Source organism: Podarcis pityusensis, assembly GCF_964106645.2.
Source record: "Podarcis pityusensis genome assembly, chromosome: 2".
Taxonomy (NCBI): domain Eukaryota; kingdom Metazoa; phylum Chordata; class Lepidosauria; order Squamata; family Lacertidae; genus Podarcis; species Podarcis pityusensis.
In genome coordinates, this window is record NC_138029.1 from 6037531 (window position 1) to 6059342 (window position 21812).

At 44.6% G+C, this 21812-nt stretch overlaps 1 protein-coding gene across 3 annotated transcripts in view; it reads left to right on the forward strand.

Moving 5' to 3' along the window:
* The window catches only part of KIF5A (kinesin family member 5A), a 60175-nt gene that overhangs the window by 13200 nt on the left and 25163 nt on the right, over positions 1 to 21812 (forward strand). For 2 of the 3 annotated variants that reach the window (XM_080989927.1, XM_080989929.1), the window contains exons 2-11: positions 10466 to 10553; positions 10684 to 10757; positions 11111 to 11215; positions 12639 to 12687; positions 12887 to 12942; positions 13571 to 13658; positions 16105 to 16229; positions 16433 to 16537; positions 18523 to 18671; positions 19012 to 19160. In XM_080989927.1, coding sequence (XP_080846053.1) covers positions 10466 to 10553; positions 10684 to 10757; positions 11111 to 11215; positions 12639 to 12687; positions 12887 to 12942; positions 13571 to 13658; positions 16105 to 16229; positions 16433 to 16537; positions 18523 to 18671; positions 19012 to 19160 — 988 coding nt within the window. Of the gene's footprint in view, positions 1 to 3272; positions 3416 to 10465; positions 10554 to 10683; positions 10758 to 11110; positions 11216 to 12638; positions 12688 to 12886; positions 12943 to 13570; positions 13659 to 16104; positions 16230 to 16432; positions 16538 to 18522; positions 18672 to 19011; positions 19161 to 21812 lie in introns of those variants that run through there. The other variant, XM_080989928.1, reaches the window with a different exon arrangement.

Consider the following 21812-nt stretch of genomic DNA (forward strand, 5'->3'; position numbering starts at 1 on the left):
CAGTTGGAGAGGCCAACCAGAGAATATTGAGAAGCAAAGCAGCTAGTAAGCCTGATCTTTATTGACTGTTGCAACAGGGTGCTCCCGTCACACGCAGGAAAGGAGGAGGACCCAGAACAAAGGCGTGCCTGCCCTGATATAGACATTTTAATTGCCTTCCCTGGAGCTCAAGACCACCCCTCCATACATCATACATACATCACAGATGGGGTGTAACCCAAGACCACCCCCCACAAACATCATACCTACATCACAGAAAAGGTGGTCTACAACAGAAATCTGAGTGTGTTGTTTATCTCCTGTCTGGCAGGTTACCTGTTAATGGTCACTTGATTGGATACCCTGGGGAGCCTGGCCAGTCTTTTGTAATGACAAATACTTAGTTCCTGAGCCAGGTCACAGGTTCACCCTATTCATACACAGACATGCCCTTAATACAGGATTTGTGAACGAAAAGACAATGGGGAGGCTTTTCCATTTTCCTTCGACCTTGCAGAGAAATATTTGAGGTCAATTTGGGAGAGACAAAATGGTTTCAGGACTTTTTCTGTGGGGTTTCAGACATGTGGTTTAAATATGCAGTTATGAACATTTATCATATATATATATATATGTGTGTGTGTGTGAGAGAGAGAGAGAGAGAGAGAGAGAGAGAGAGAGAGAGACCTTAAATTTTTTATTTCAGTTCCCCACATAAATACCCCACTTAGTGCTATGTATAATTCCACCCGTAGAAATAAAGGGTGGTATTCAACTAAGATTTGATCAGAGTAAACCCACTGAAATTGATGAACATGACTGAGTTAGGCCTATTAATTTCAGTGGCTCTGCTCTGAGTAAAACTTGGTTGAATCCCACTCTAAATGTTGCCAATGTGCCCATGACTGGCCTCCCACTGCTCATCACTGGGCAATGCTTTCAGAATCCTTCCTCTGTGCTTGTGTATCTTCTCATTCTCTCCCAGCTCTTCCTCTGGTTTCCTGTTGATCCAGCCAGGGTCTCTGTGATACCACACCTGCCTTGTCCCCAAAGCCACTTTCCTGCGCCAGCATCCCGACACAGCTGAGCTCTGATTAGGCCACTCAGCGCCAGGCGCCTGGGCTCTTGCTAAGCAGATTAGAGGATTTCTGCCGCTTCCTCCATCCCTGGGAGGAGCAGGCTAAGAGGAAATTGATTCTAAGCTTAGCAGATCCAGCTTTGGGTGCCACAAAGGGAGAGTGGTGGCAATGGCGGCTGTAAATGGAGAAGGGACCAGGAAAGGAATTCCACCACTTCAAGTTAAGGCAGAAACAGGGCACAGAATAAGCAGTCTTGTATTTGTGTCCAAAAGGAATATTATTCTCTCTTTTTTTGTCTTTTGGGCCTGGTTGTGTGTGTGTGTTAGTTACAAGGTATTTGAAGGATCTGAGACACAAAAGAAATGTGCACAAGTGTATAGCGTGCCTCTGGTCAAACTGCAACGTGCCCAGCTGTTCTGTGAGCTGGGGATGGAGAACCTGTGGCCTTCCAGAGGTTGTTGGACTCCAGCTCCCATCAGCCCCAGCCAGCATACTAGCCAGGGATGATGGGAGTTAGAGTCCAACAACAAGTGATAGGCCACATATGCCCTGGCATTGCTGGGAGCAAAGTAAAAAAGGGTGGAATTCAATGTCACACTATTACCATTGTTCCATCAGCACAAGCATTTTGTTTGCCAGACAGAACAAACTCCCCTCTCCCCTCTGGAGCACTGCTCTGGGTGCTATCCTGCCTCCCACAGCCAATTGGGGGGCACATGGGGGGAAGAGAGGAAGGAACGCCTATTGCACTGGGTCTTGATAGTACAACTATTTAGTTTAATTTATACCACTTTTTAAAAACATTTAAAAAAAAGGGATGAGGGGCAGAACATCCGTGTCTCAGTACAAAATAATTTGGGTCACCCCTTTCTCATTCTAGATTTTTTTTGCAGTATTTCTGTTATAAAATATGAACAACTTTATAATGTAATAATCAAATTAGATGACATTCAATATTGCTGAGTCTTATTACATCCATATGCCTCAAAATATCTTCTCAAAATCCAATTATGTATTCCAGATTCATTATTGTTACCCATCTGACTAAACTGACGACATTTGTTGCATTCCTTGGGAGATTCTGTTTTCAGCTGTTGCCATTTTATGGTGCCAGAAGGCGCATAATGGTTAGGGCCAATGCAAGTATCCTATGGGCTGGGCAGAAGGCTAATAGATGGTTCAGAATGGATGCCAGTTTCTTACTGCGCCAGACCTTTGGGAGGGGGGCATGTGTCAGTGGTGGGTGGGGCCAGAGGCAAAAGTGGGTGGAGAAACTAACACAAATTTTACCTGTGTACTTACTGCAGGCCAGTTTCTCCACACATCCAATACCCTGCCCCAACCCAGAGGTTTTTTCAAAGCTGAAAGACACACTCGAGCCAGCCCAAAAATAGAATTAAGGAGAGGTGTAGGAGAGGTGGTGCATGGTGTGGCCTGGGGAGAATCCTAATAGAGAACTCTGGAGGTGCTGAGCCGCTCCTCTTGCTCCATGCCCCTCCCTTAACCTTCTTGCTGCTCCTGTCTCCCTCTCTTTGCGGTTCTGCTCATCTTATTGCTGTAGTATTTTATTTATTTGATTTGATTCATATACTGCCCTTTATCCAAAGATCCCAGGGTGGTGTACATTAAGAATGTAATTTATGCAGGATAATAATAAAAACACAATACACATAATGCAGCACAATAATAACATAATCATAATAACAAGCCATAGATTATTTAATGGCCAAGGGCCTGGGTAAAGAGGAATGTTTTTACCTGGTGCCTAAAGACGTGCAATGATGGCACCAGGAGAGCCTCTCTGGGGAGAGCATTCCACAGTCAGGGAGTCACAGTAGAGCCAATGGCATTGCTTTGATAAGGCCCTGAGTAAGCATCTGGTTGGGTGGCAGCTATGGCCCGAGGCTCCTCCGCCTCCAGTTGCTTAGATCTGGTCATGCAAGGGAGCCAGTCTTTCAAAAGCTCAAAGCCCTAGGAAGATTTACGCTCTATTACTCTGCTAGTTCCTGCCTGCTGGGTGGCTGGGCCCAGTTGCTGCCCTACTCAACAGCATCTGCAGCAGAGGCAGATAAGAGACAGCTGGCTGCTGGCTCTTTCCCCTCCTCTGGCTGGACACAGGCAGCAGCATCACAATAAGGAGGCAGTGTGTGTCTGCTCTGACAAGGCTGCTGCCATCACAATGGCCTGGCTGTCCTGCTCCCTTTTGCTGTTGTTGCTCATCCCATCCAGCAGTGCCAGTTTAGATGCTGAGAAGACAAGAGAGCTTGAATACACTTGCTTCCTGCAAGGCAGTGAGAATTAGTCAAGCGCTGAATTATCTCATCACTATCAAACCTCCCTGGGGGAATCGCATTGCTGTAAGTGATCTAAGTGCTTATTCCCATTTTAGTGATTACAAACCAGATGATTCTTTTGTGACCTTTTCCCTATGGGGTCTACCCCAGCCTGGAAACATAAGTAAGCGCCAGAAGCCCAAAGGAGCAGGAGAAGATGCTTCCCCAGCTGCTAACCTCTTCTGATGATCCCCATTGCTCTAAACCAAGAACGCTTGTGCTGACAATTTTCCAATGAAAGATGGCAAAGAGGCTATGGAAGAGTTCAGCACATTGTAATGGGAATCTCGGTGGTCTGAGGCTGGTGCCTGCCTAGTATAGTGGGCTTTCTGGACACAGTGTGTCTCCAAGCCACAGAAAGTTGGTGGGGAAGGTTATGCAACATCAGCCCTTGCCACTGGCTGGCTGGCTGGTAGTATGAAGGTTCTGGATTGGTCAGGTTAGCTGTAATTGCTGAGTGGCCTGGCTTTCTGCCCTTGCTTTTTTCAATGAGGAGTAGCACCACTACAGGCACCTGCTACACGAGGCTGCTTCCATCTCCTTCATTCACAAATCCATTTCATCACATTTCCACATTAATCTGTTTTTTTTAAATTAAAAATACAACTTGTAAGTATGTATTTTATTAGAAAATGCATATTTACCGTACATATGTATTTTATCTCAACACATTTCTAAGGGTTGTAATCAAGTCCTACTCAGAGCAAACCCACTGAAATGAACAAACCTAAATTAGTCATGTTCATTAACTTTTCTCACAGTGGCCGGCAAGATGCCCCAAAGGGAAGCCCACAAGCAGGACATGTGTGAAATAGCGCTCTCCTCATTTGCGATTCAATGGGTCTACTCTGAGTAGGATGAGCATTGAATACTACCCATTTTTAACATGGTGGGGGAGGCATTCAATGTCATGCACAAACATTTCCGCTTGCCTGGTGGAACAATATCACCTCTTCTTCCCCATGCAAACACACCTGAGCCAATTGGGGAGGTGTGGAGGGAGAAGAGGGAGGGAAAAGCCCCGCTGTGCTAGAGGAAGGCTTTGCACAGGCTTTTGCTAGTGGGACCAGTTAGCTGAATCCACCATTGCATGGGCGTAGCCAAGGGGGGACAGGCTGCCCCCCATCAATACAGATCAATATAAATCAATACAAATATGAGGTTCTGCTTTCCCCCTCAAAAAAAGCCTGTCCTCCCTAACAAAAATCCTGACTATGCTCATGAACCATTGGTACTTTTCCTTGAGTTGAGGACTATCGCACTTGGATTCTGATGCCTGCCAAAATGTACCTGTGCTGCCTAAACAGGGTCGTATGAGGCTCATAGGAAACCGCACCCAGCTTTGCTCAATTTCAGAGCTGGTAGGTGCAGGGGACAGCTTTCTTGGCTTTTTGTATTTGATGCAGGAGTGGCTTGCAGATGGGGCACTGTTGCTTACCAAGAGGGGCTGGCGCAGTGCAGTTAAACCAGTGGAGCCAATCCAGTGCTCCTGCCAGGGCATTGACCCCAGGAAGGCCTCCAAGTCATCTTGCCCTTCTTCCTCCCAGTAAGCACCAGCAGCCTACCTACCAGGAAGCTACCTTAGCAGCTCGCCCCACCTGGCAAGCCACTTCGGAAAACAGAGCATTTTTGTTCTTAACTCATGGGGTTTGTTTTAAATCAGGGGTGGGAATATTGTTGGACTCCAGTTCACATCATCCCCAACCAGTGTGAGCAATGGTAAAGAATGATGCATTTTTTAGTCAATGTTTGGAGGGCTACAGAGTCTCCTATTCTAAAACATGCCTATTTACTAGGAATAGTCTAGAGGACGTTTCCCCCGTGTTCTTGTGAATCAGCATTGTCTCGGCTATCTGCATTGCTGGTTGTCAGATGCTAGTTTTAGTACCCTACAAAAACTAAGCATCTGAGCTCTGCTCTAATGATGGTGGGGGGTTGTCTTGCTCTCAATAAGAGCATAGCATGGGAGCATATTTCTAAAAAGCAAAATAAACTTTAATCATTTGATCATATCTAATAATACAGGTTAGTGTATTAATCCAGGAAATGAAAGAAGAAAAAGTCAGGGCTTGTGTCAAGGTTGTGTGTATTCCATACTTCAGGATCACACCACACTATTGCAGAATTCAACACTGGGCACAATGCAATATCCTGATAATTGCTGCATAAGCCCTCCCTCAAGCATATTCTAGTCAAGCTCTTACTACTGTGAGGATAGATAGATCTGAATATGTGTGGGCGGTGACTTGTGAAATCTTAGAAGCCAGAACAGGGACTAGTGTTTCTAGACACCTTCTCGTTGCTCTATGTGTTACATTGCTAGTTGATGCCGAAATAAATTATGCAAACTTGCTCCATTTTCACTTACAAAACTTTAGCATGTTTTGGTACAGAATTCATTGTGAGTGCAGTCCTCAGTGCATCTACTTTTAAAGCTCTCAATTTTTCTCCTAATCTAAATTTAATTATTTCTCTGGCTCTCTTGCTAGCTGTAACTTTTACAGCCTAGTCGGAAGGATTTTGTTTTTTATTTGTTCTACTCTAGACTATCTTTGTTTGGTACTGATATTTCAGTACAAATTAATTTTTTTCCTGCATGAAGCAGTACAGCAGTTGGTTTGCACGTTGTGCCTCTTTAAAAATTATTGTTAACTGATCAATCAATCAATCAATCAATCTCTGATTATGGGATTAGTTGGGGAAATAATTTCACAGATTCAAACTTCAATTAGAGTAGGACGATTGAGCTGTTCTCATTATTTCCCATTCCAGCTGCAAAGGATTCCTAGAGGATAACAAGGATTCCAGGATAAGGACTTACTGAAGGTTGGAGGATAGTTTCATCAGTGCCAAATATTAGGTTGGGCTAATTGTTGTCTAGGCTTGGTGGCCTCAAGCAAGCTTACTTTCAAGTAAGTCTGCTTGTGATATTGCCTAACGGAGAAAAAAAATCAACCTTTCTGATTGAGGGGGTAGGAATATAAGCAGATTTGAAAAGAAGTGGAGAGCCTGCAAGAAGCTACAATGGGTGAGAGTATCCAAGCACGGCATGTTTGTTGTTGTTGTTGTTTAGTCATTTAATCGTGTCCGACTCTTTGTGACCCCATGGACCAGAGCACGCCAAGCACTCCTGTCTTCCACTGCCTCCCGCAGTTTGGTCAAACTCATGCTGGTAGCTTTGAGGACACTGTCCAACCATCTCGTCCTCTATCGTCCCCTTCTCCTTGTGCCCTCCATCTTTCCCAACCTCAGGGTCTTTTCCAGGGACTCTTCTCTTCTCATGAGGTGGCCAAAGTATTGGAGCCTCAGCTTCAGGATCTGTCCTTCCAGTGAGCACTCAGGGCTGATTTCCTTAAGAATGGATACGTTTGATCTTCTTGCAGTCCATGGGACTCTCAAGAGTCTCCTCCAGCACCATAATTTAAAAGCATTGATTCTTCGGCGATCCGCCTTCTTTATGGTCCAGCTCTCACTTCCATACATCACTAGCACTGCATGCATGTTAGAGAATCCATTTTCTCTCCCTGCCTCCCCTGCCTTCATTGCTTTGACAAGGAAGTTGAAATGAAATCAGTGATTCACTCATCAGGCTGTAAATAATGAAGAACTTTTCCCAGGCTAGTTAGTTGGAAGGGGGCTGTTATCTCAGCTTGTCTCAAGCTGCAGTGTAGCTGTCTCAAGAAAATGGTATGGTACATCAAAGGAAAATCACAAGAGCATCACTTCCTGTTCTTCTACCCCCTTGCAAAAAAACCCCCCTTCTTTCCCAGGTTTATTTAAATAATATTTCTCCTAAAAATAGAACAGAAGACTTCTGCATAGCTGTCAATGTTTCCTCACAAGAAATGGGAAAAGTTGACAGCTATGGACTTCTGTGTCCACAAAATGTGATAAGGAAAGGAAGCAGGTGCAGAAGAATGATAGAAAATAGTCTACTAAATTTGCAGAGAATGAAGTGTTTTCATGGTTTGTGCTCAGATGGACTGTGTGATGTTAAATGCTTCAGAGTCCATGGTCTCCAAGGATAAATAAGTTCAAAAACTAAGCCCCCAATGCAGGCCAGACAAGTCAAGTGCAGCTACTTATGAGGTTTCTCATTGCATACAGGATCAGGCTCCCAACTCTCACCTGCCTTTCCTAGGTAGAACAATCACCTCTTCCCAGCTCATGCATCCAAAACCATCCTTGATGGCGCCTTTCCCAAGGCTCCAGTGTTTGTAGAATGAAAGTTCTGGGAGTCTGCTGCTGGACCCTTTTTAACATAGCCCAAGGCCACCCTCAATGTCCAGGTCATCCCAAATCCTAGTGCAATATAGTTGGGGGAAACTGGGGAGGTCTTTTCTCAGGGCTCTCTCTGCAAATGGCAGAAGGGACTGTAGTGGTGGTCTCAGTCTGGGTCTCTCCTTCTCCAGGAGGCCACTTACCACCTTCCCTCTAGGCTATTTAAATTCCTGAGCCTCCATAGCCCTTCAATAGGCCCTAGTGATGGCAGCTGCTCCCATCCCCACCTTGCTTCTGCCTTTACTGACTGAGTAGCAGCAGGCTTGGCTCCTGGAGAGGCAGATTGGTGGCACCTTAAAGGGAAAGTCAGACAAATAACTTGCCCATGAGTGCATCTGTGCCGATGGGAAAACATCTGACTGTGTCCAGCTGTCTTGTGAAACAACTCGAAACAGAGAAACCAAACTTTTTAAAGGGCCCACTGCTGTTAAGCTTCTTCATTATTTTAGCTCAGTTTCAGTTCAGGCACTCAGATTTTTAATAACAATTGTGGCACCTTAAAGGCTAACAAATTTATTATATCATAAGCTTTCATAGTCCAAAGTCCACTTTTTCAAATGCATGGTGTTCCGAGTTGAAGATATCTATATACAAGCGTTTCTCAGCTTACACAGGGTTACATTCCAGGGATCGTGCCAAAAAACAAAATCGTGTATAGTCAAAACGGAATGCATCAGATTGTTAAGCAATTACTGCACAGAAGCACTTCAGGTACATGTTATCCTGCCACAAGTCATAAGAACAGAAGGAGAGTCTTGCTGGATGAGGCCAGTGGCCCATCTGGTCCAGCATGTTGTTCTCACAGTGGTGAACCAGTTGCCTGTAGGGAAGCTTGCAAAGTGAGCATGAGTACAACAGCAGGTTGAAGTGGACTGAGTGCCCCAAAGAGCAAGCAAGATGCTTGAGCTATGGCTGTGCTGTAATCTACACAGGGTGGAGGAGCCACATTGGTACTGGGAAGTATTACATCGCATGTGCCTGATTTTAAGAGTCATCTTTTGACAGTTCTTGGGAGAACCATATCAGAGCTATAGCAAATGGAGGGACAGAGGCCACTACAAAGAGGCTTGGCGTTAAGAACAGCCACCAAATCTATGTTTAAAGGCATCCAGCAGTTGGACAGCTCCCTGTTCTCAGAGCAGTCTGTGCGCAAGGGCAGAAACTCAGCCAGTCCTTCCCATGTGGGCTCCTTGACACAGGTCTTGTGGCCTGGCCTGGCTCTGCTGGACCCTTTCTGATGCATCAGGGAAGAGCTGCAGACCCAGAGGATCATTTTACACAAAAAACCTGCCAATTGTCAGAACCATAGTGTCTAGACCAGCCTTTCTCAACGTTGGATTCCAGACGTATGTTGTTGGACTACAAATCCCATCATCCCTAGCTAGCAGGACCAGTGGTCAGGGATGTTGGGAGTTGTCATCCAGCAGCATATGGGGGCCCAAGGTTGAGAAAGGCTGGTCTAGACTGAATAACACATACCCTTTGGTAAAGTAACCCTCTGGTTCCTTTGTATGATTTCACTGGATTTCCACCTCCTTCTGGCTAGGGGCGGATGGGACTTGCTTGCACAAAAAAGAGTGTGTGGACAGTATATAAAAAAATGAAGCATCTCCACAAAGCATGTAATGCTGTTTGTTTTGTGGCAAGACCTAGCAGAGTAGCATAGCACCAGGGATAGCAGCAGGACAAAAAAGCAGTACTGAGGGAATGGGGGCTTTTTAAATCCACTTTTCTTATCCAAGCTCTGTAAATAATTAGATCTCCCAGAGGCAAGCTGTGGTGTAATACTTTGGAAATTCCAAGGTAAGACTATCTAGGAGGAGTGGAAGAAATATGTATATAGTATATAGTATGTATGTATGTATGTATGTATGTATGTAATTATAGATCCCCTAGACCTTCTATTGCATATGGGTGTCTAAATAAACAATGTAATCATAAACAGTAAGTGTGGGGGGGGGGACATAAAGCATCTGAACAGCATAATAATAAGCAAGAACCAAAATCAATCACAATTTAAATTTTCATAAAGCCCTCCCACATCTAAACAGGTTCATAGTAAGGTGCTTAAAGATGTAACCTGCCAGCTTTCATGGGGTAGAGAGTTCCATAGCTTAGGTGCCCCTGATGATAAGGCCTTGTCATGACATTTGGAAAACAAAAGTAGGGTTGGGATGGCGACTGTAGTAGGGGACCCTTCCATATTCAGGTCTGTGCAGATTTACTTGGGATTAAGGCACACTGGACGGGACGCGGGTGGCGCTGTGGGTAAAACCTCAGTGCCTAGGACTTGCCGGTCGTATGGTCGGCGGTTCGAATCCCCACGGCGGGGTGAGCTCCCGTCTTTCGGTCCCAGCTCCTGCCCACCTAGCAGTTCGAAAGCACCCCTAAGTGCAAGTAGATAAATAGGTACTGCTTTATAGCGGGAAGGTAAACGGCGTTTCCGTGTGCTGCGCTGGTGCCGGCTCACCAGAGCAGCTTCGTCACACTGGCCACGTGACCCGGAAGTGTCTGTGGACAGCGCTGGCTCCCGGCCTCTTAAGTGAGATGAGCGCACAACCCTAGAGTCGGACACGACTGGCCCGTACGGGCAGGGGTACCTTTAAGGCACACTGGAGTTGGGTTTGCAAGTAAGAATGCATAGGATTTGGTTGCTGTTTAGCTGGTTGAGTATGGAAACAGAATAGGTGGACAGTGAGGTGTGTGCTGCGTGAGTTAGATGGAATGGGCATTTCCTATAAGCCTCTGGTGTTCCTAGGTAGCCCTTGACCTCTCTTTTCTCTCCCCTTCTAGGGCAAGCCTTATGTCTTTGATCGTGTCTTCCCACCCAACACTACCCAGGATCAGGTGTACCATGCCTGTGCCATGCAGATTGTCAAAGGTTAGTCTGGGTATCGGTAAAATGGTGGGCATTTAGTAGGAGTTGTATAAAGGGGCAGGAAGGGTGAGGCAGAAAGCCAACTGGGGAAATAAATGAGTCCTCTTTCTTTCTTTCTTTCTCTCTCTTGCAGATGTGCTGGCTGGGTACAATGGCACCATCTTTGCTTATGGGCAGACATCCTCGGGAAAGACTCACACCATGGAGGTGAGAAGGCATATAATATAATATAAGGCATGGAAAAAACTAGGTCATAGCTAGGAAGCCACTGACAAGAAGGCCGTTTCATAAGTTCAAGAAGCAAAAGTGGAATGGGGTGAGGAACTTGTGGCCCTCAAAATGGTGTTGGACTTCAACCCTCATCAGTCTCAGCTGGCACTGTAGTCCTGGGGTTGCAGTACATCAACCACATCTCGAGAGACACAGGTTCCCTACCCCAGTGGTAGGCGATCCTTGCCACCTTACCACCTGGAGATGGGACTATTTATCCCCTAAAAGCTTAGCTCTAAAACATTTGAGGAGATCCGTTTGGCTCATTCCTGATGTTTCTGTTCCTCCAGGGTAAGCTGCATGACCCCCAGCTCATGGGTATCATCCCTCGCATTGCCCAGGACATCTTCAACCACATCTACTCTATGGATGAGAACCTGGAATTCCACATTAAGGTCAGAGGCATACGGAATAGCGGTGGGGCCAGGGGTATGGGCAACAGTGGTGGCTACTGGGAACAAAGGATCTGTATTTGCAATGGGTGGGATGCTCAAATGAGATGGTTGGAAAGGCACATCTTGGTCAGGGAGTCAGATCCTCTGGTTCCAGGGCTGGCAAAGGACCTCAGGTAGGTGAACTCAGCTGGTGAACGTGGAGGGAAAGTTCAATAATATTTCTTGGGCATGAGCTACCCAGACAAAACTAGTGCAGAGAATCGAGAAGCTTTCCAGGAACCATAGCTCAATGGAAGAGCACATGGTTTCCATGAAGAAAGTCCCAAGTCTGATCCCTGGCATTTTCAGTAAAAAAAAACAACTAAAAAATAAAAATCAGGTAATGGGAAATATTCTCTGCCTGAGATGATGGAAGGAGCCACTTCCAGTCAGAGCTGACAAAGCTGGGCTAGACAGGAAAATACTCCGGCCTGGTATAAGGCAACTTCCCATGTTCCCATAGGCAGCAGTGACATGGGACAGGTGCTTTGGGGTCCTAGGACCAGAAGGATTTGGGTCTTAAAGGGTCCTGCAAATCAGCTAGCGAAAGGTTAATCTCCACTCCTTTCACCCTATGGAGCAGGGAGCCAAGGCCTGACACAAAGCAGTCCAGGGAAGAAGGGCTTATTCACACTTACCACCCCACCCCCACTTTTCAGACACTGCTCTGTGCTTAAAAGCTATGTGTCCATGTGTGTGATTTATTTTTTCAGCCTTCCCCTTGAAAAACTACTTTGTAGTGCTTTGGAGTAAATACCAATTTGGGTTTTCCATGGGTGACTGTTTGCTCTGATTCAGCTTTAAAGAGCAGGTTTTTATGGGGAAAGTTCTGGAGCAACAACAACCACAAAAGCAGGGATGCTTGGACATGGAGCTTTAAAGCATGGACCTTTGTCTGGAGAGAGTGGGGCAAAAGGTAAGTGTGGATAAGCCCTCAGGTCCACTGTTGTATTTAAAGAGGCTATAAAGGTCAGGACTGAACAAAGGGGCCAGTCCTCAACCGCAGGGCTCAGGCTCCCCCTCTGTTTTCTCAAGGAATTATTGGCAGTTTCATCCACACCCTCCATGTAATGCATATGGCATCCCCCAAAGAATCATGGGAACTGTAATTGGTTAAGGATGCTGGGAATTGCAGTTCTGTGAGGGGTAAACTACAACTCCCTGGATCCTTTGGGGGAAGTCAGGACTGCTCAGAAGCAGCATAAATATGCTTTAGATTAGATGTATGGTGTAGATGTGTGACAAGAGTGTATTACTTATTCTCACTTTGAGCACTGTGGTTCTTAGAAAGGTATGTGGTCACAAGGATGATAACTGAGGGAAAATTGAGGGCCCCCACATCTTTATGTCTGTTCTATTTAATTACTCTCTCTCCCCATCCCAGGTTTCCTACTTTGAAATCTACTTGGACAAAATCCGTGATCTGTTAGATGGTGAGTTATCATCAGGGATGTTGAGGGGAAATGGTACGAACAGGGCATTGAAAGAGTAAAGGAGAAGGGCTTGATAGGAAATAGTGACATGGGGGGGGGATTTTGTCAGGGGCGCTGGCCCTGGTGAAGGACTGAAGTGAAATGTATGCTCCTGGATCAACTGTGCCCTCTTTGAATGATCTCCTCTCCTTGCCCATAGTGACCAAGACCAATCTTTCTGTTCACGAGGACAAGAACCGGGTACCATTTGTGAAGGTGAGATTCCTGGGAAAGAGTCACACTCCTGGCCAGAATGGAAGGAAGAGAGCACTAGTGGCCTGAGTGTTGGGTCTAGCCAGTGGTTACCTCAGGGGTGCATTTTCAAGCTTTGGATGGGAAGGCAGGATTTTCAGTAAGATTCCAAGGCTTGTGCTTGGATACATCCAAGTTTAAGTTAACAAAAAGGCAGTTTTGAGAGCAGTTACTGTGCTGGTCATTAAATCTCATAATAACTAGAGGTGTAGATACTTTTGTATAATTATCATGGTCTAACCAGTCCCCACAATTTTCTCCCTTCCTCAGTCGAACCTTTGTGTATATCCTAAGGCCTCCTGCCCCAACTTGTGCCTTACAGGTAGTGATGAACTCCAGCTCCCATCATCCCTTGCCATTGGCCATCCTGGCTGGGTCTGATGGACATTATTATCCTAAAAAATGCAGAAGGGCACTAGTTTAGGGAAACCTACCCTAGGGCATCTGTCTACGGCCAGAAGACAGGGGCAGCTGCCCAGGTTGAGCTGTGTGAGGCATGGTGGTGGTGGCAGCCTGGATTAAAAAAAAGAGAAATGAGGTCAACATCACCATATATACTATGACAAATGCCCTTTTCTTCTCCCCCCCTCAGGGCTGCACTGAGCGCTTTGTCTCGAGCCCTGAAGAAATCCTGGATGTCATTGACGAGGGGAAATCTAACCGTCATGTGGCTGTTACCAGTGAGTTCTGAGAAATAAAAACAGGCCGGAGGGATTATGATGGTGTGGTTGGGTGAATGGGGAGCTCTGAACTAGTTCAGTACAACTTGTTTGTTTTAATCAAACCCCTCAGTGGTGTCTGCCATGGCAGGCTGGCTGCATGCGGTTTGGTGGGTTGCAAGTCATTACAGGCGTGGTCTGTATCCCAGGAAACACTGGGATAGTACTATGCTCACGCTAAGGGAAGGCCTGAGTGAGGTGGGCTCAGATTTCAAGCAGAGAGAGCTACTCCTAATAGATTCTCACACTTTAATAAACGAAAGCCACATTTAAGACACCATGATGCCACTTTAAACAGCCATGGCTTCCCCCAAAGAATCCTGGGGGCTGGAGTTTATTAAGGCTGCTTCGTGTTCTTAGGAGATCCCTATATTCCCCTCACAAAAGGGGAATTATCTGCGAAGAGGAACTGAAAAATGTAGTTCTGGGAGGGGAACAGAGGTCTCCTAACAAACCTCCACACAGCAGACTGCAGCAACCAGAATTCTTTGGAGTAAGCCATGAAGGTTTAAAGAGGGATCACGATACTTTAAATATCAGGTGTGAACACAGCCTAGGGGTTGACAAGCAACACGTGCTTGAGCCTTGTTAAACCTTTATAGCATCTACACTGAAAAGTTGTGGGCCCTTCCAGACATCCTTTTTATTGTGAGTTCATGATTATTTTTCCTCAGAATGCTATCGGGGTGGTCAAATGTGATCCCTTTTTCAATACTGTTGGTGCAGGAATGGCTATTGAACCCTTTTAAATCTGTGACGTGGAAATACCCTTTCTGCTCCAGTGTGTCTCAAACACAGGAAAATAAAAATTACCAGGAATTAAATATGACTTCTCTATTTACTTATTTACTTTTTTAAAAATTGAGCCTGGTCGTGGAAATGAAAGGTGTCAAATTTGAAATGTCTGAGATGTGGAGCCTGAGATATAGACAGTATTGTTTATTCATTCACTGATGACATATATATCTTGCCTTTCCTCAAAGGAGTGAACACGTCTCTCTCCACAATTTTTTCCTCACAACAATCCTGTGATGTAGTTTAGGCTGCGAGAAACGGATTAGTCTGAGGTCACCCAGCAAGCTTTATGACAGAGTCCTGATGTGAACCTGTGTCTTCGCAGTGCTAGCCTGACACCCTGACCTCTGGACCACATTGGCTCTCAGTCAGAAGTGATGGATGATAGCTCAGTCAGTGGTGCATGAGACTCTTAATCTAAGGATTGTGGGTCCAAGCCCCAAATTGGGCAAAAGATTCCTGCATTTCAGGGGGTTGGACTTGATGACCCTCGTGGTCCCTTCCAACTCTACAATTCTATGATTCTATATGGAAAGGATGGAGGTTCCCATCATGGACTTTGGGTTAAAGAGGGCCAGTGAGCTAGACTGTGATTGGTAAGTAACATACCAGGGAGCTGTGGTGGCAATGGGGCTTCTGTGTAGCATCAGTGCTTTGGGAAGGTGTGTTCTGGCTTCTGTGAATCTCAGCCAAGTCTTAACAGAGCCTCTAATCCAACTGTGAAATCATAAACAACAATCTTGCTGCACCCTAGAGGCAGTGTGTGGTGTTGCTCCCAATCATGCCTAAGTCACAAAACATGGACCTGCTATTACACAAACAGCACAGAGTGTGATAACATTCTTCCTGGGCTTACAATTTCAGCTGTGAGTCTGCATGACTGAATATTCCCTCGTTTATCAAATAAACCCTTTATTTTTCTTAGAAAAATAAGATAAGCGTTCTAATACAGCCTCACATTTTGTGTTTTCTGAGCACAGTAATTCTATCCTCGCCTCAGCCTTTGGGAAGTAAGAAATATTTGGGAAAAATGTTTATGCATTTGCATGTGTGGATTCCAGGCCACACACAATACCCCCTTTATCCAGAGAGTTGGACAAGACATGATGAGGCCATTGTTGCTCATACTGTGCATGCAGTGGTCACAGTTGGAGGCAAAGTGCCTCTTAATACCAGTTGCTGAGAACTGCAAGTGAAGAGAGTGGCTGATGCACTCAGGCCTTGCTGTGGGCTTCACACAGGCATCTGGTTGTCTGTTGTCAGAACTGTATGCTGGACTATGGTGAGCCTTTGGCTTGATTCATCACAGCTCCCTCATGTTCATTTCATTCTTCTCTCTGGTCAAATGGCTCTTTGAGTAGTTTTTTTCCTAATGCATTGACATTTGTCCAGAGACCACAGTGAAAAAGACACAAGTGTGTGTACAAACAATTGGGTAACAACACCTCTATTCTGCCTGTGAAACTATTTAATTGAATACCACCCTAGGCCTAGATAGGCATCGAGTTGGGGTATTTTTTTTTCCAGTGCAGGAAATCCCTGCTCAGAATTTCCCTATAGGGAACCGGCTTGGTTCTAGCGCTCCCATGTTCTCACTGTTTTGCCCCTGCAGACATGAATGAACACAGTTCCCGCAGCCACAGCATCTTCCTCATCAACATCAAGCAGGAGAACATGGAGACTGAACAGAAACTGAGTGGGAAGCTTTACCTGGTGGATCTGGCTGGCAGTGAGAAGGTGCTGGGGTTTTTTCAAGGGGGTGTAGGTGCCAGGTATCCCTGGCCCACTTGTAGAGTCAGGCGAGGTCTAATTTCTCCCATAAACAAAAGATTTAGCTGTCCCATGTTGGAAATCTATACAGATCCCAGCAATGCCTGAAATAATTATACTTATCAACAATTATTCAACACAGTAATCAAGCTTCTCTTTTTTCCTGGCAGGTCAGCAAGACTGGAGCGGAGGGAGCTGTCTTGGATGAGGCCAAGAATATCAACAAGTCCCTGTCAGCACTTGGCAATGTCATCTCTGCTCTGGCTGAGGGCACGGTGAGCTCTGGCTCCTTGGGAGACAATAGCTTTGCACTATTTAGACTGGAACACCAAACACATGAAGCCGTTGTGTCTGAGCATGTTCAGCCAGCCTTAAATAGAACAAACTAGAGCAACATACAACCAGCAATGCTCACCAAGGCAGGGCAACGGTGCTTACCTGACCTCCTGTTTCTTGCCTCACTGTGTCATCCTGGGAGGGATGAAGCGGTGGAGAGTTTGGTGAGGTGCAAATGCGTCTGTCGGAGTGCCAGATTGGCCTCACCAGCCTGTTTGCACCATGCTGACCTTGCCACCACCTCTTCCCTCCTCCTCTCCCTACCAGTACACTGCAAGGACTTGGATAACAGGAAGTAAGCTAAGCCACCTTGTGGACCACTGCTGCATACATCCTGTAAGCTCTCCACAAGAGACTTGTATATCCTGCAGGCTGCTATTAGAGCTCTGAGAGTTTCCCACAGAGGTAAGTGTGTAAATGTAGAGGCAAATGTGTTGTATTCAGGCACAGGAAAAGAACAGTGGGCAGTCTCCTTAGCTACAGCCCAGCTTTCAGATACCCACTTAGACCAGGATAAACCCTGCTGCAGGCTTGTGTTGGGAGGTCTGTCAGAGAGCTGTATATAACCTAGTAAGTAAGTAAGTAAATAAATAAATAAATAAAGTCACCAACGTTTGTATATAGCCTAAATTTAGTAGTCAAAGTTCAACAGACAAAGCAGCAAACTAGTTAAAATCCAGAATCAACAAGGTGTTATATCATTAAATCTCTGTATTATTATCTGAAGGTAATTGGAAACATAACCAATATACAAGTGGATGTTATCTTGAATTGTCTCTCAGCAGCAAAAATATTGGTACCATGATATTGAAGAGAGCACATATGCTTTCCGTTAACTGGAAAAAAGCAAGAATGTGAAAATTAAGTGATTATGCAAGGTTTCAAGAGGGAATGTTCTCCACCATGGATTCATGGCAAAGGCAGCAGGTGCTTGTGAGATTTAGGGTATAGAGGGTCTACAGTTGTGGGGAGTTCCCCCTTAGGATATGTTTTCTATTAAAAAAAACCCCAAATAAATTAAATTCCGCAAACCTTTGATTCTCCCAAACCTGTTGACCCCTCTGTCTTTGGCTATATGGACTGGCACTTTGAGATCACTATGAATATACAATCCTAGAATTGTAAGAGTTGGAAGGAACCCAAGAGTCATTCAGTCCAACCTCATGCAATGCAGGAATCTCAACTAAGCATCCATGACAGATGGACCTCTTTTTGCTTAAAAACCTCCATTGAACAATGATTACTGGTCAACAACTATAATGAGCTAGCAGCTTCATACTTGATGTTGTTTGGGTATCCTAAGAAACCAAAAAGAAAATTGCCATTTTGAAACCAATGGTTAAAATCAGTGCAGTTTTGAAAGGTTCGGTCTGGCATCTTGATTTAAAATGGTTCCCAATTGTATACAGAGATGAAAACCTGCTGTTTTATCTTAGGAACCATCATGCAAACTTTGGGCTACAATATCTTTTTTTATTGTTTTAATAAATTTTATTAACAATTTCAACATAACAAATTATCAAAACAAATCATCTTCATTAATTTCTCCCCCCCACCTCTCCCCCCCACTCCAAGACTTCCCTCAGCTCATCTCTCTGATTTCTCAACTCATGTTTTTCTCTGCATTCTGTAAAATGGGTTACAATATCTTAAGAGGTTTATTCAAATGCATATTGAATAAACAAAAAAAGCAACTTTCCAAAATATATAGTAGATTAACTACCATTGGTTGAGAAATATCCAAATTTTTATGGATAAATTTATATTCAGTAGTAGACTGATTCCAAAATGACTTGGGTAAAGTGAATTTTCCTTTCCCTTCTAAGAGGGTGCCGTGGTGTGTTTTGGGGTGTCTAGTGGCCAGTTTTGCCAGTGCATGAATACCAGTAAGTCAAATGTGCCTGCTTCATATTGTCTTATGCAGAAGAGCTACGTGCCCTACCGGGACAGCAAGATGACTCGCATCCTCCAGGATTCCCTTGGTGGAAACTGCCGCACGACCATGTTCATCTGCTGCTCACCTTCCAGCTACAATGATGCCGAGACCAAATCTACACTCATGTTTGGACAGAGGTAACTACCCAGCCACATCCTACTCCTTTCATTGAGTTCTGTTGCAGGAAAAGAGAAAAAATGAATGTTGCTCAAAATGTTGCAAGTCTTAGAAACACACACAGTTTTCCTTCAGGCACAGGGAATTTAAGAGCAAAAGTTTGGGGGAAAGTAGATTTTTACCTGGCAAGGCAAAATTCCTAATCCCTTGGAATATATGGGGTCTGCACTACAGCTGGAAATTTAGCTAACAATAATTCCTTCTCTTCAGGGAGCCCTGTATTCTCTGTGAAGGGTATTTGGCATCCCTAACACAATTATCTGCGTAAAGGATCTTACGCTTAGTTCTGCCCCACTGCAGGGCCAAGACAATCAAGAATACAGCATCGGTGAATCTGGAACTGACAGCTGAGCAGTGGAAGAAGAAGTTTGAGAAGGAGAAGGAGAAGAACAAGGTCCTGAAGGAGACAATTGCCAAGCTGGAGGCTGAGCTAGGGCGCTGGCGCAATGGTGAGCAGGAAATCTGCACGCTGTGTTTGGATTGCAGTTCAATCTACTTCTGTTGCATCTTTTTAAGAAGGCATGGGACTTTCTTTTTTATAATGCTTTTTATTAGTTTTCTTACATTTTACAAATTGTTCCATTTCTTACTAACAAATAACACACACACACACACACACACACACCCCCACAAAATTGAAGAAAGTAGGAAAATAATAAAAAAGGAAGAACATACCGTATTTTTCACCCTATAGGATGCACTTTTCCCCCTCCAAAAATGAAGGGGAAATGTGTGTGCGTCCTATGGGGCAAATGCAGGCTTTCGCTGAAGCCTGGAGAGCGAGAGGGGTCGGTGCGCAGTGACCCCTCTCGCTCTCCAGGCTTCAGGAAGCTCTGCGCAACCCTCGGGAGACCGGCGCGACTTCATGTAGGTCTCCCGAGGGTTGCGCAGAGCTGCCTGCATTCCGAAGCCTGGGGCGCGCTGAAGAGCATGCCTGGGCTTCGCGCAGCTCTCCGCAAGCCTGGGGAGACCGGCATGACTTCCGCCGGGCTCCCTAGGCTTGCGGATAGCAGGCTGTTCTCGGGGCTGGGGTCGGGGGAAGCTCGGGCTTCCCCCGCACCAGCCCCGTGCTTGGGGGGGGAAATAATTTTTTCCCCTTTATTCCCCACCCCCCAAAAAACTAGGGGCATCCTATGGGGCGGTGCGCCCTATGGGGCGAAAAATACGGTACATACATCCATAAGTTCTTAAAAGAAAACTTATGCCACCATATTCTGAATTTCCAATTACTTAGCTTTCCCAATAGATGTCTTCCAATAGATGTCTGTCTTATCTTTTTGTTAATCTGCTTCTTTGTGTTTTTTTTTTATTTAAATGATATTTATTGAAATTTAAAAAATACAAAACTTACACAAAAACAAAACAGAAACAAAAGGTAAAAAATAAAAATACAAAAAATAAAGGTACAAATATGAGAAAATAGAGAATATAGAAGAAAAATAGAGAAAAAAAACAAAACAAGTTCATTATTTTCGAATCCTTAACTGTCATTACCTTCTTTCTTAGACCTCCTCCTCCTCCCTTCCTTTGTATTCTAGTTATTAATTATCCCAGCAAATCCTTTCCTTTCCATATTTCAAAAAAAATAAGACATAAAAAGAATTCTAAACTAATTTAATCCTATCTTTCTATATTAAAATAAACCTTAAAGTTTAAAATTTAAGTCTTAACTTTACCAACTTCTTGTGTTCATAATGTTCTTTCATAATTCTTTATACATCTTTACTAAAGCCAGGTAATTTCTTCCAACATTTTTCTATCATTCATCAACTTTATAAAACATTCTATTAGTTAAAAAAGAGAAAAAGAAGCACATAAACAAGTCCAATCTTTATCCAACGTCCCTTCCTCCTGGTTCCGGGATTTGTCAGTCCTTATTCCCCAATCTAACCCGGTGACCTTATGTCCGAGGCCCTCAGGTCACTTCCACGGCCCTTCCGCTGCTCTTCTTCATATTTGTGGCTGTAGTCTCTTGCTCGTGGTAACTCCAACTTAATAGTGTTTTTAGCCCTTCTCATCAGATCAAACCCTTTTCCGAATTCATCGCTGCATTCCATGTAGTGTTTAGAAGCATACTTCATGGACCCTCCATAATTGTGGGCCCCCACAATCCCAAACATATCACAGCCTGTTACCGTATTTAAAAAGTCCAGATATCCCGACATAGGGGGGTCGATCCAGCCCCCCATTTCCAGACCACACCGAACTTTCCCTTCCCAAATCTGGTTTTTTCCAAGTTCCTTTTTCCAATCCGAAGGATCAAACTCCTGTTGGGTCTGTTCTGTCGAAACACTCTCCTGTTTGATGCCACAAACCCCTGTTCTGTCAAAACACACTCCTGGTTTAAGTCCTGGATAGACTCCACATCTATTCCCACAGTCTGGTCAAAACATTCCACTGCCTGTCTAAGATTTCTAGTCGAATTGGCCATCCGGTTCACCTTATCATGTAATTCTTCCAGTAGAGTATTTGTTTTGTAGAGCAGGCTCACCCAGACTTCTGAAAACATTGCTGCGCTTTCCCACGGTTGTTTTGTAGCAACTGTCAAGTCCTTAAGATTAGTTACAGTTTCAAAGGCTCCCCCTAGGGGGAAGACTTATATTTGTTTTTGCTACATTTCCAAAATACTTGCAATACTTTATCCATATATATTCCTTTAAAATGCGAAAGGGAACAGTAAAGTCACAAGAATTTTCTTCTTTTAACTATCTGTCACACACAATTTTCTTGATAGATTCACGTCAGTCCTGACTTCCCCGCTCCAGGATCAGGACGAAAATAACTTCCTTTTACTCCTTCAAATAGTCCAAAAAGAATATTCCCAGTTTAAAATGTTGGAATCTGCTCTTTTAAAAGCGATTTTCTAAGCTCTAGTGTAAATTGCCTTTGCTTTGTTCTATTTACAAAAGAACGGAAGGGTGACTTCCTGTTTAGCCCTTCCCGCTCCGTACCAAATTCAATAGATTTTTTTTTCTTTTTTTTATAATCCAATTCTGTCCTTTTCGCAAATCTTCATTTACTGTCCCATTTGTTCAGTTTCTAAGTACTCACGGGTGTTAATTTTAAAGTCCGAATTGTCCAGGAAAAAAGGCAGCGCTCTC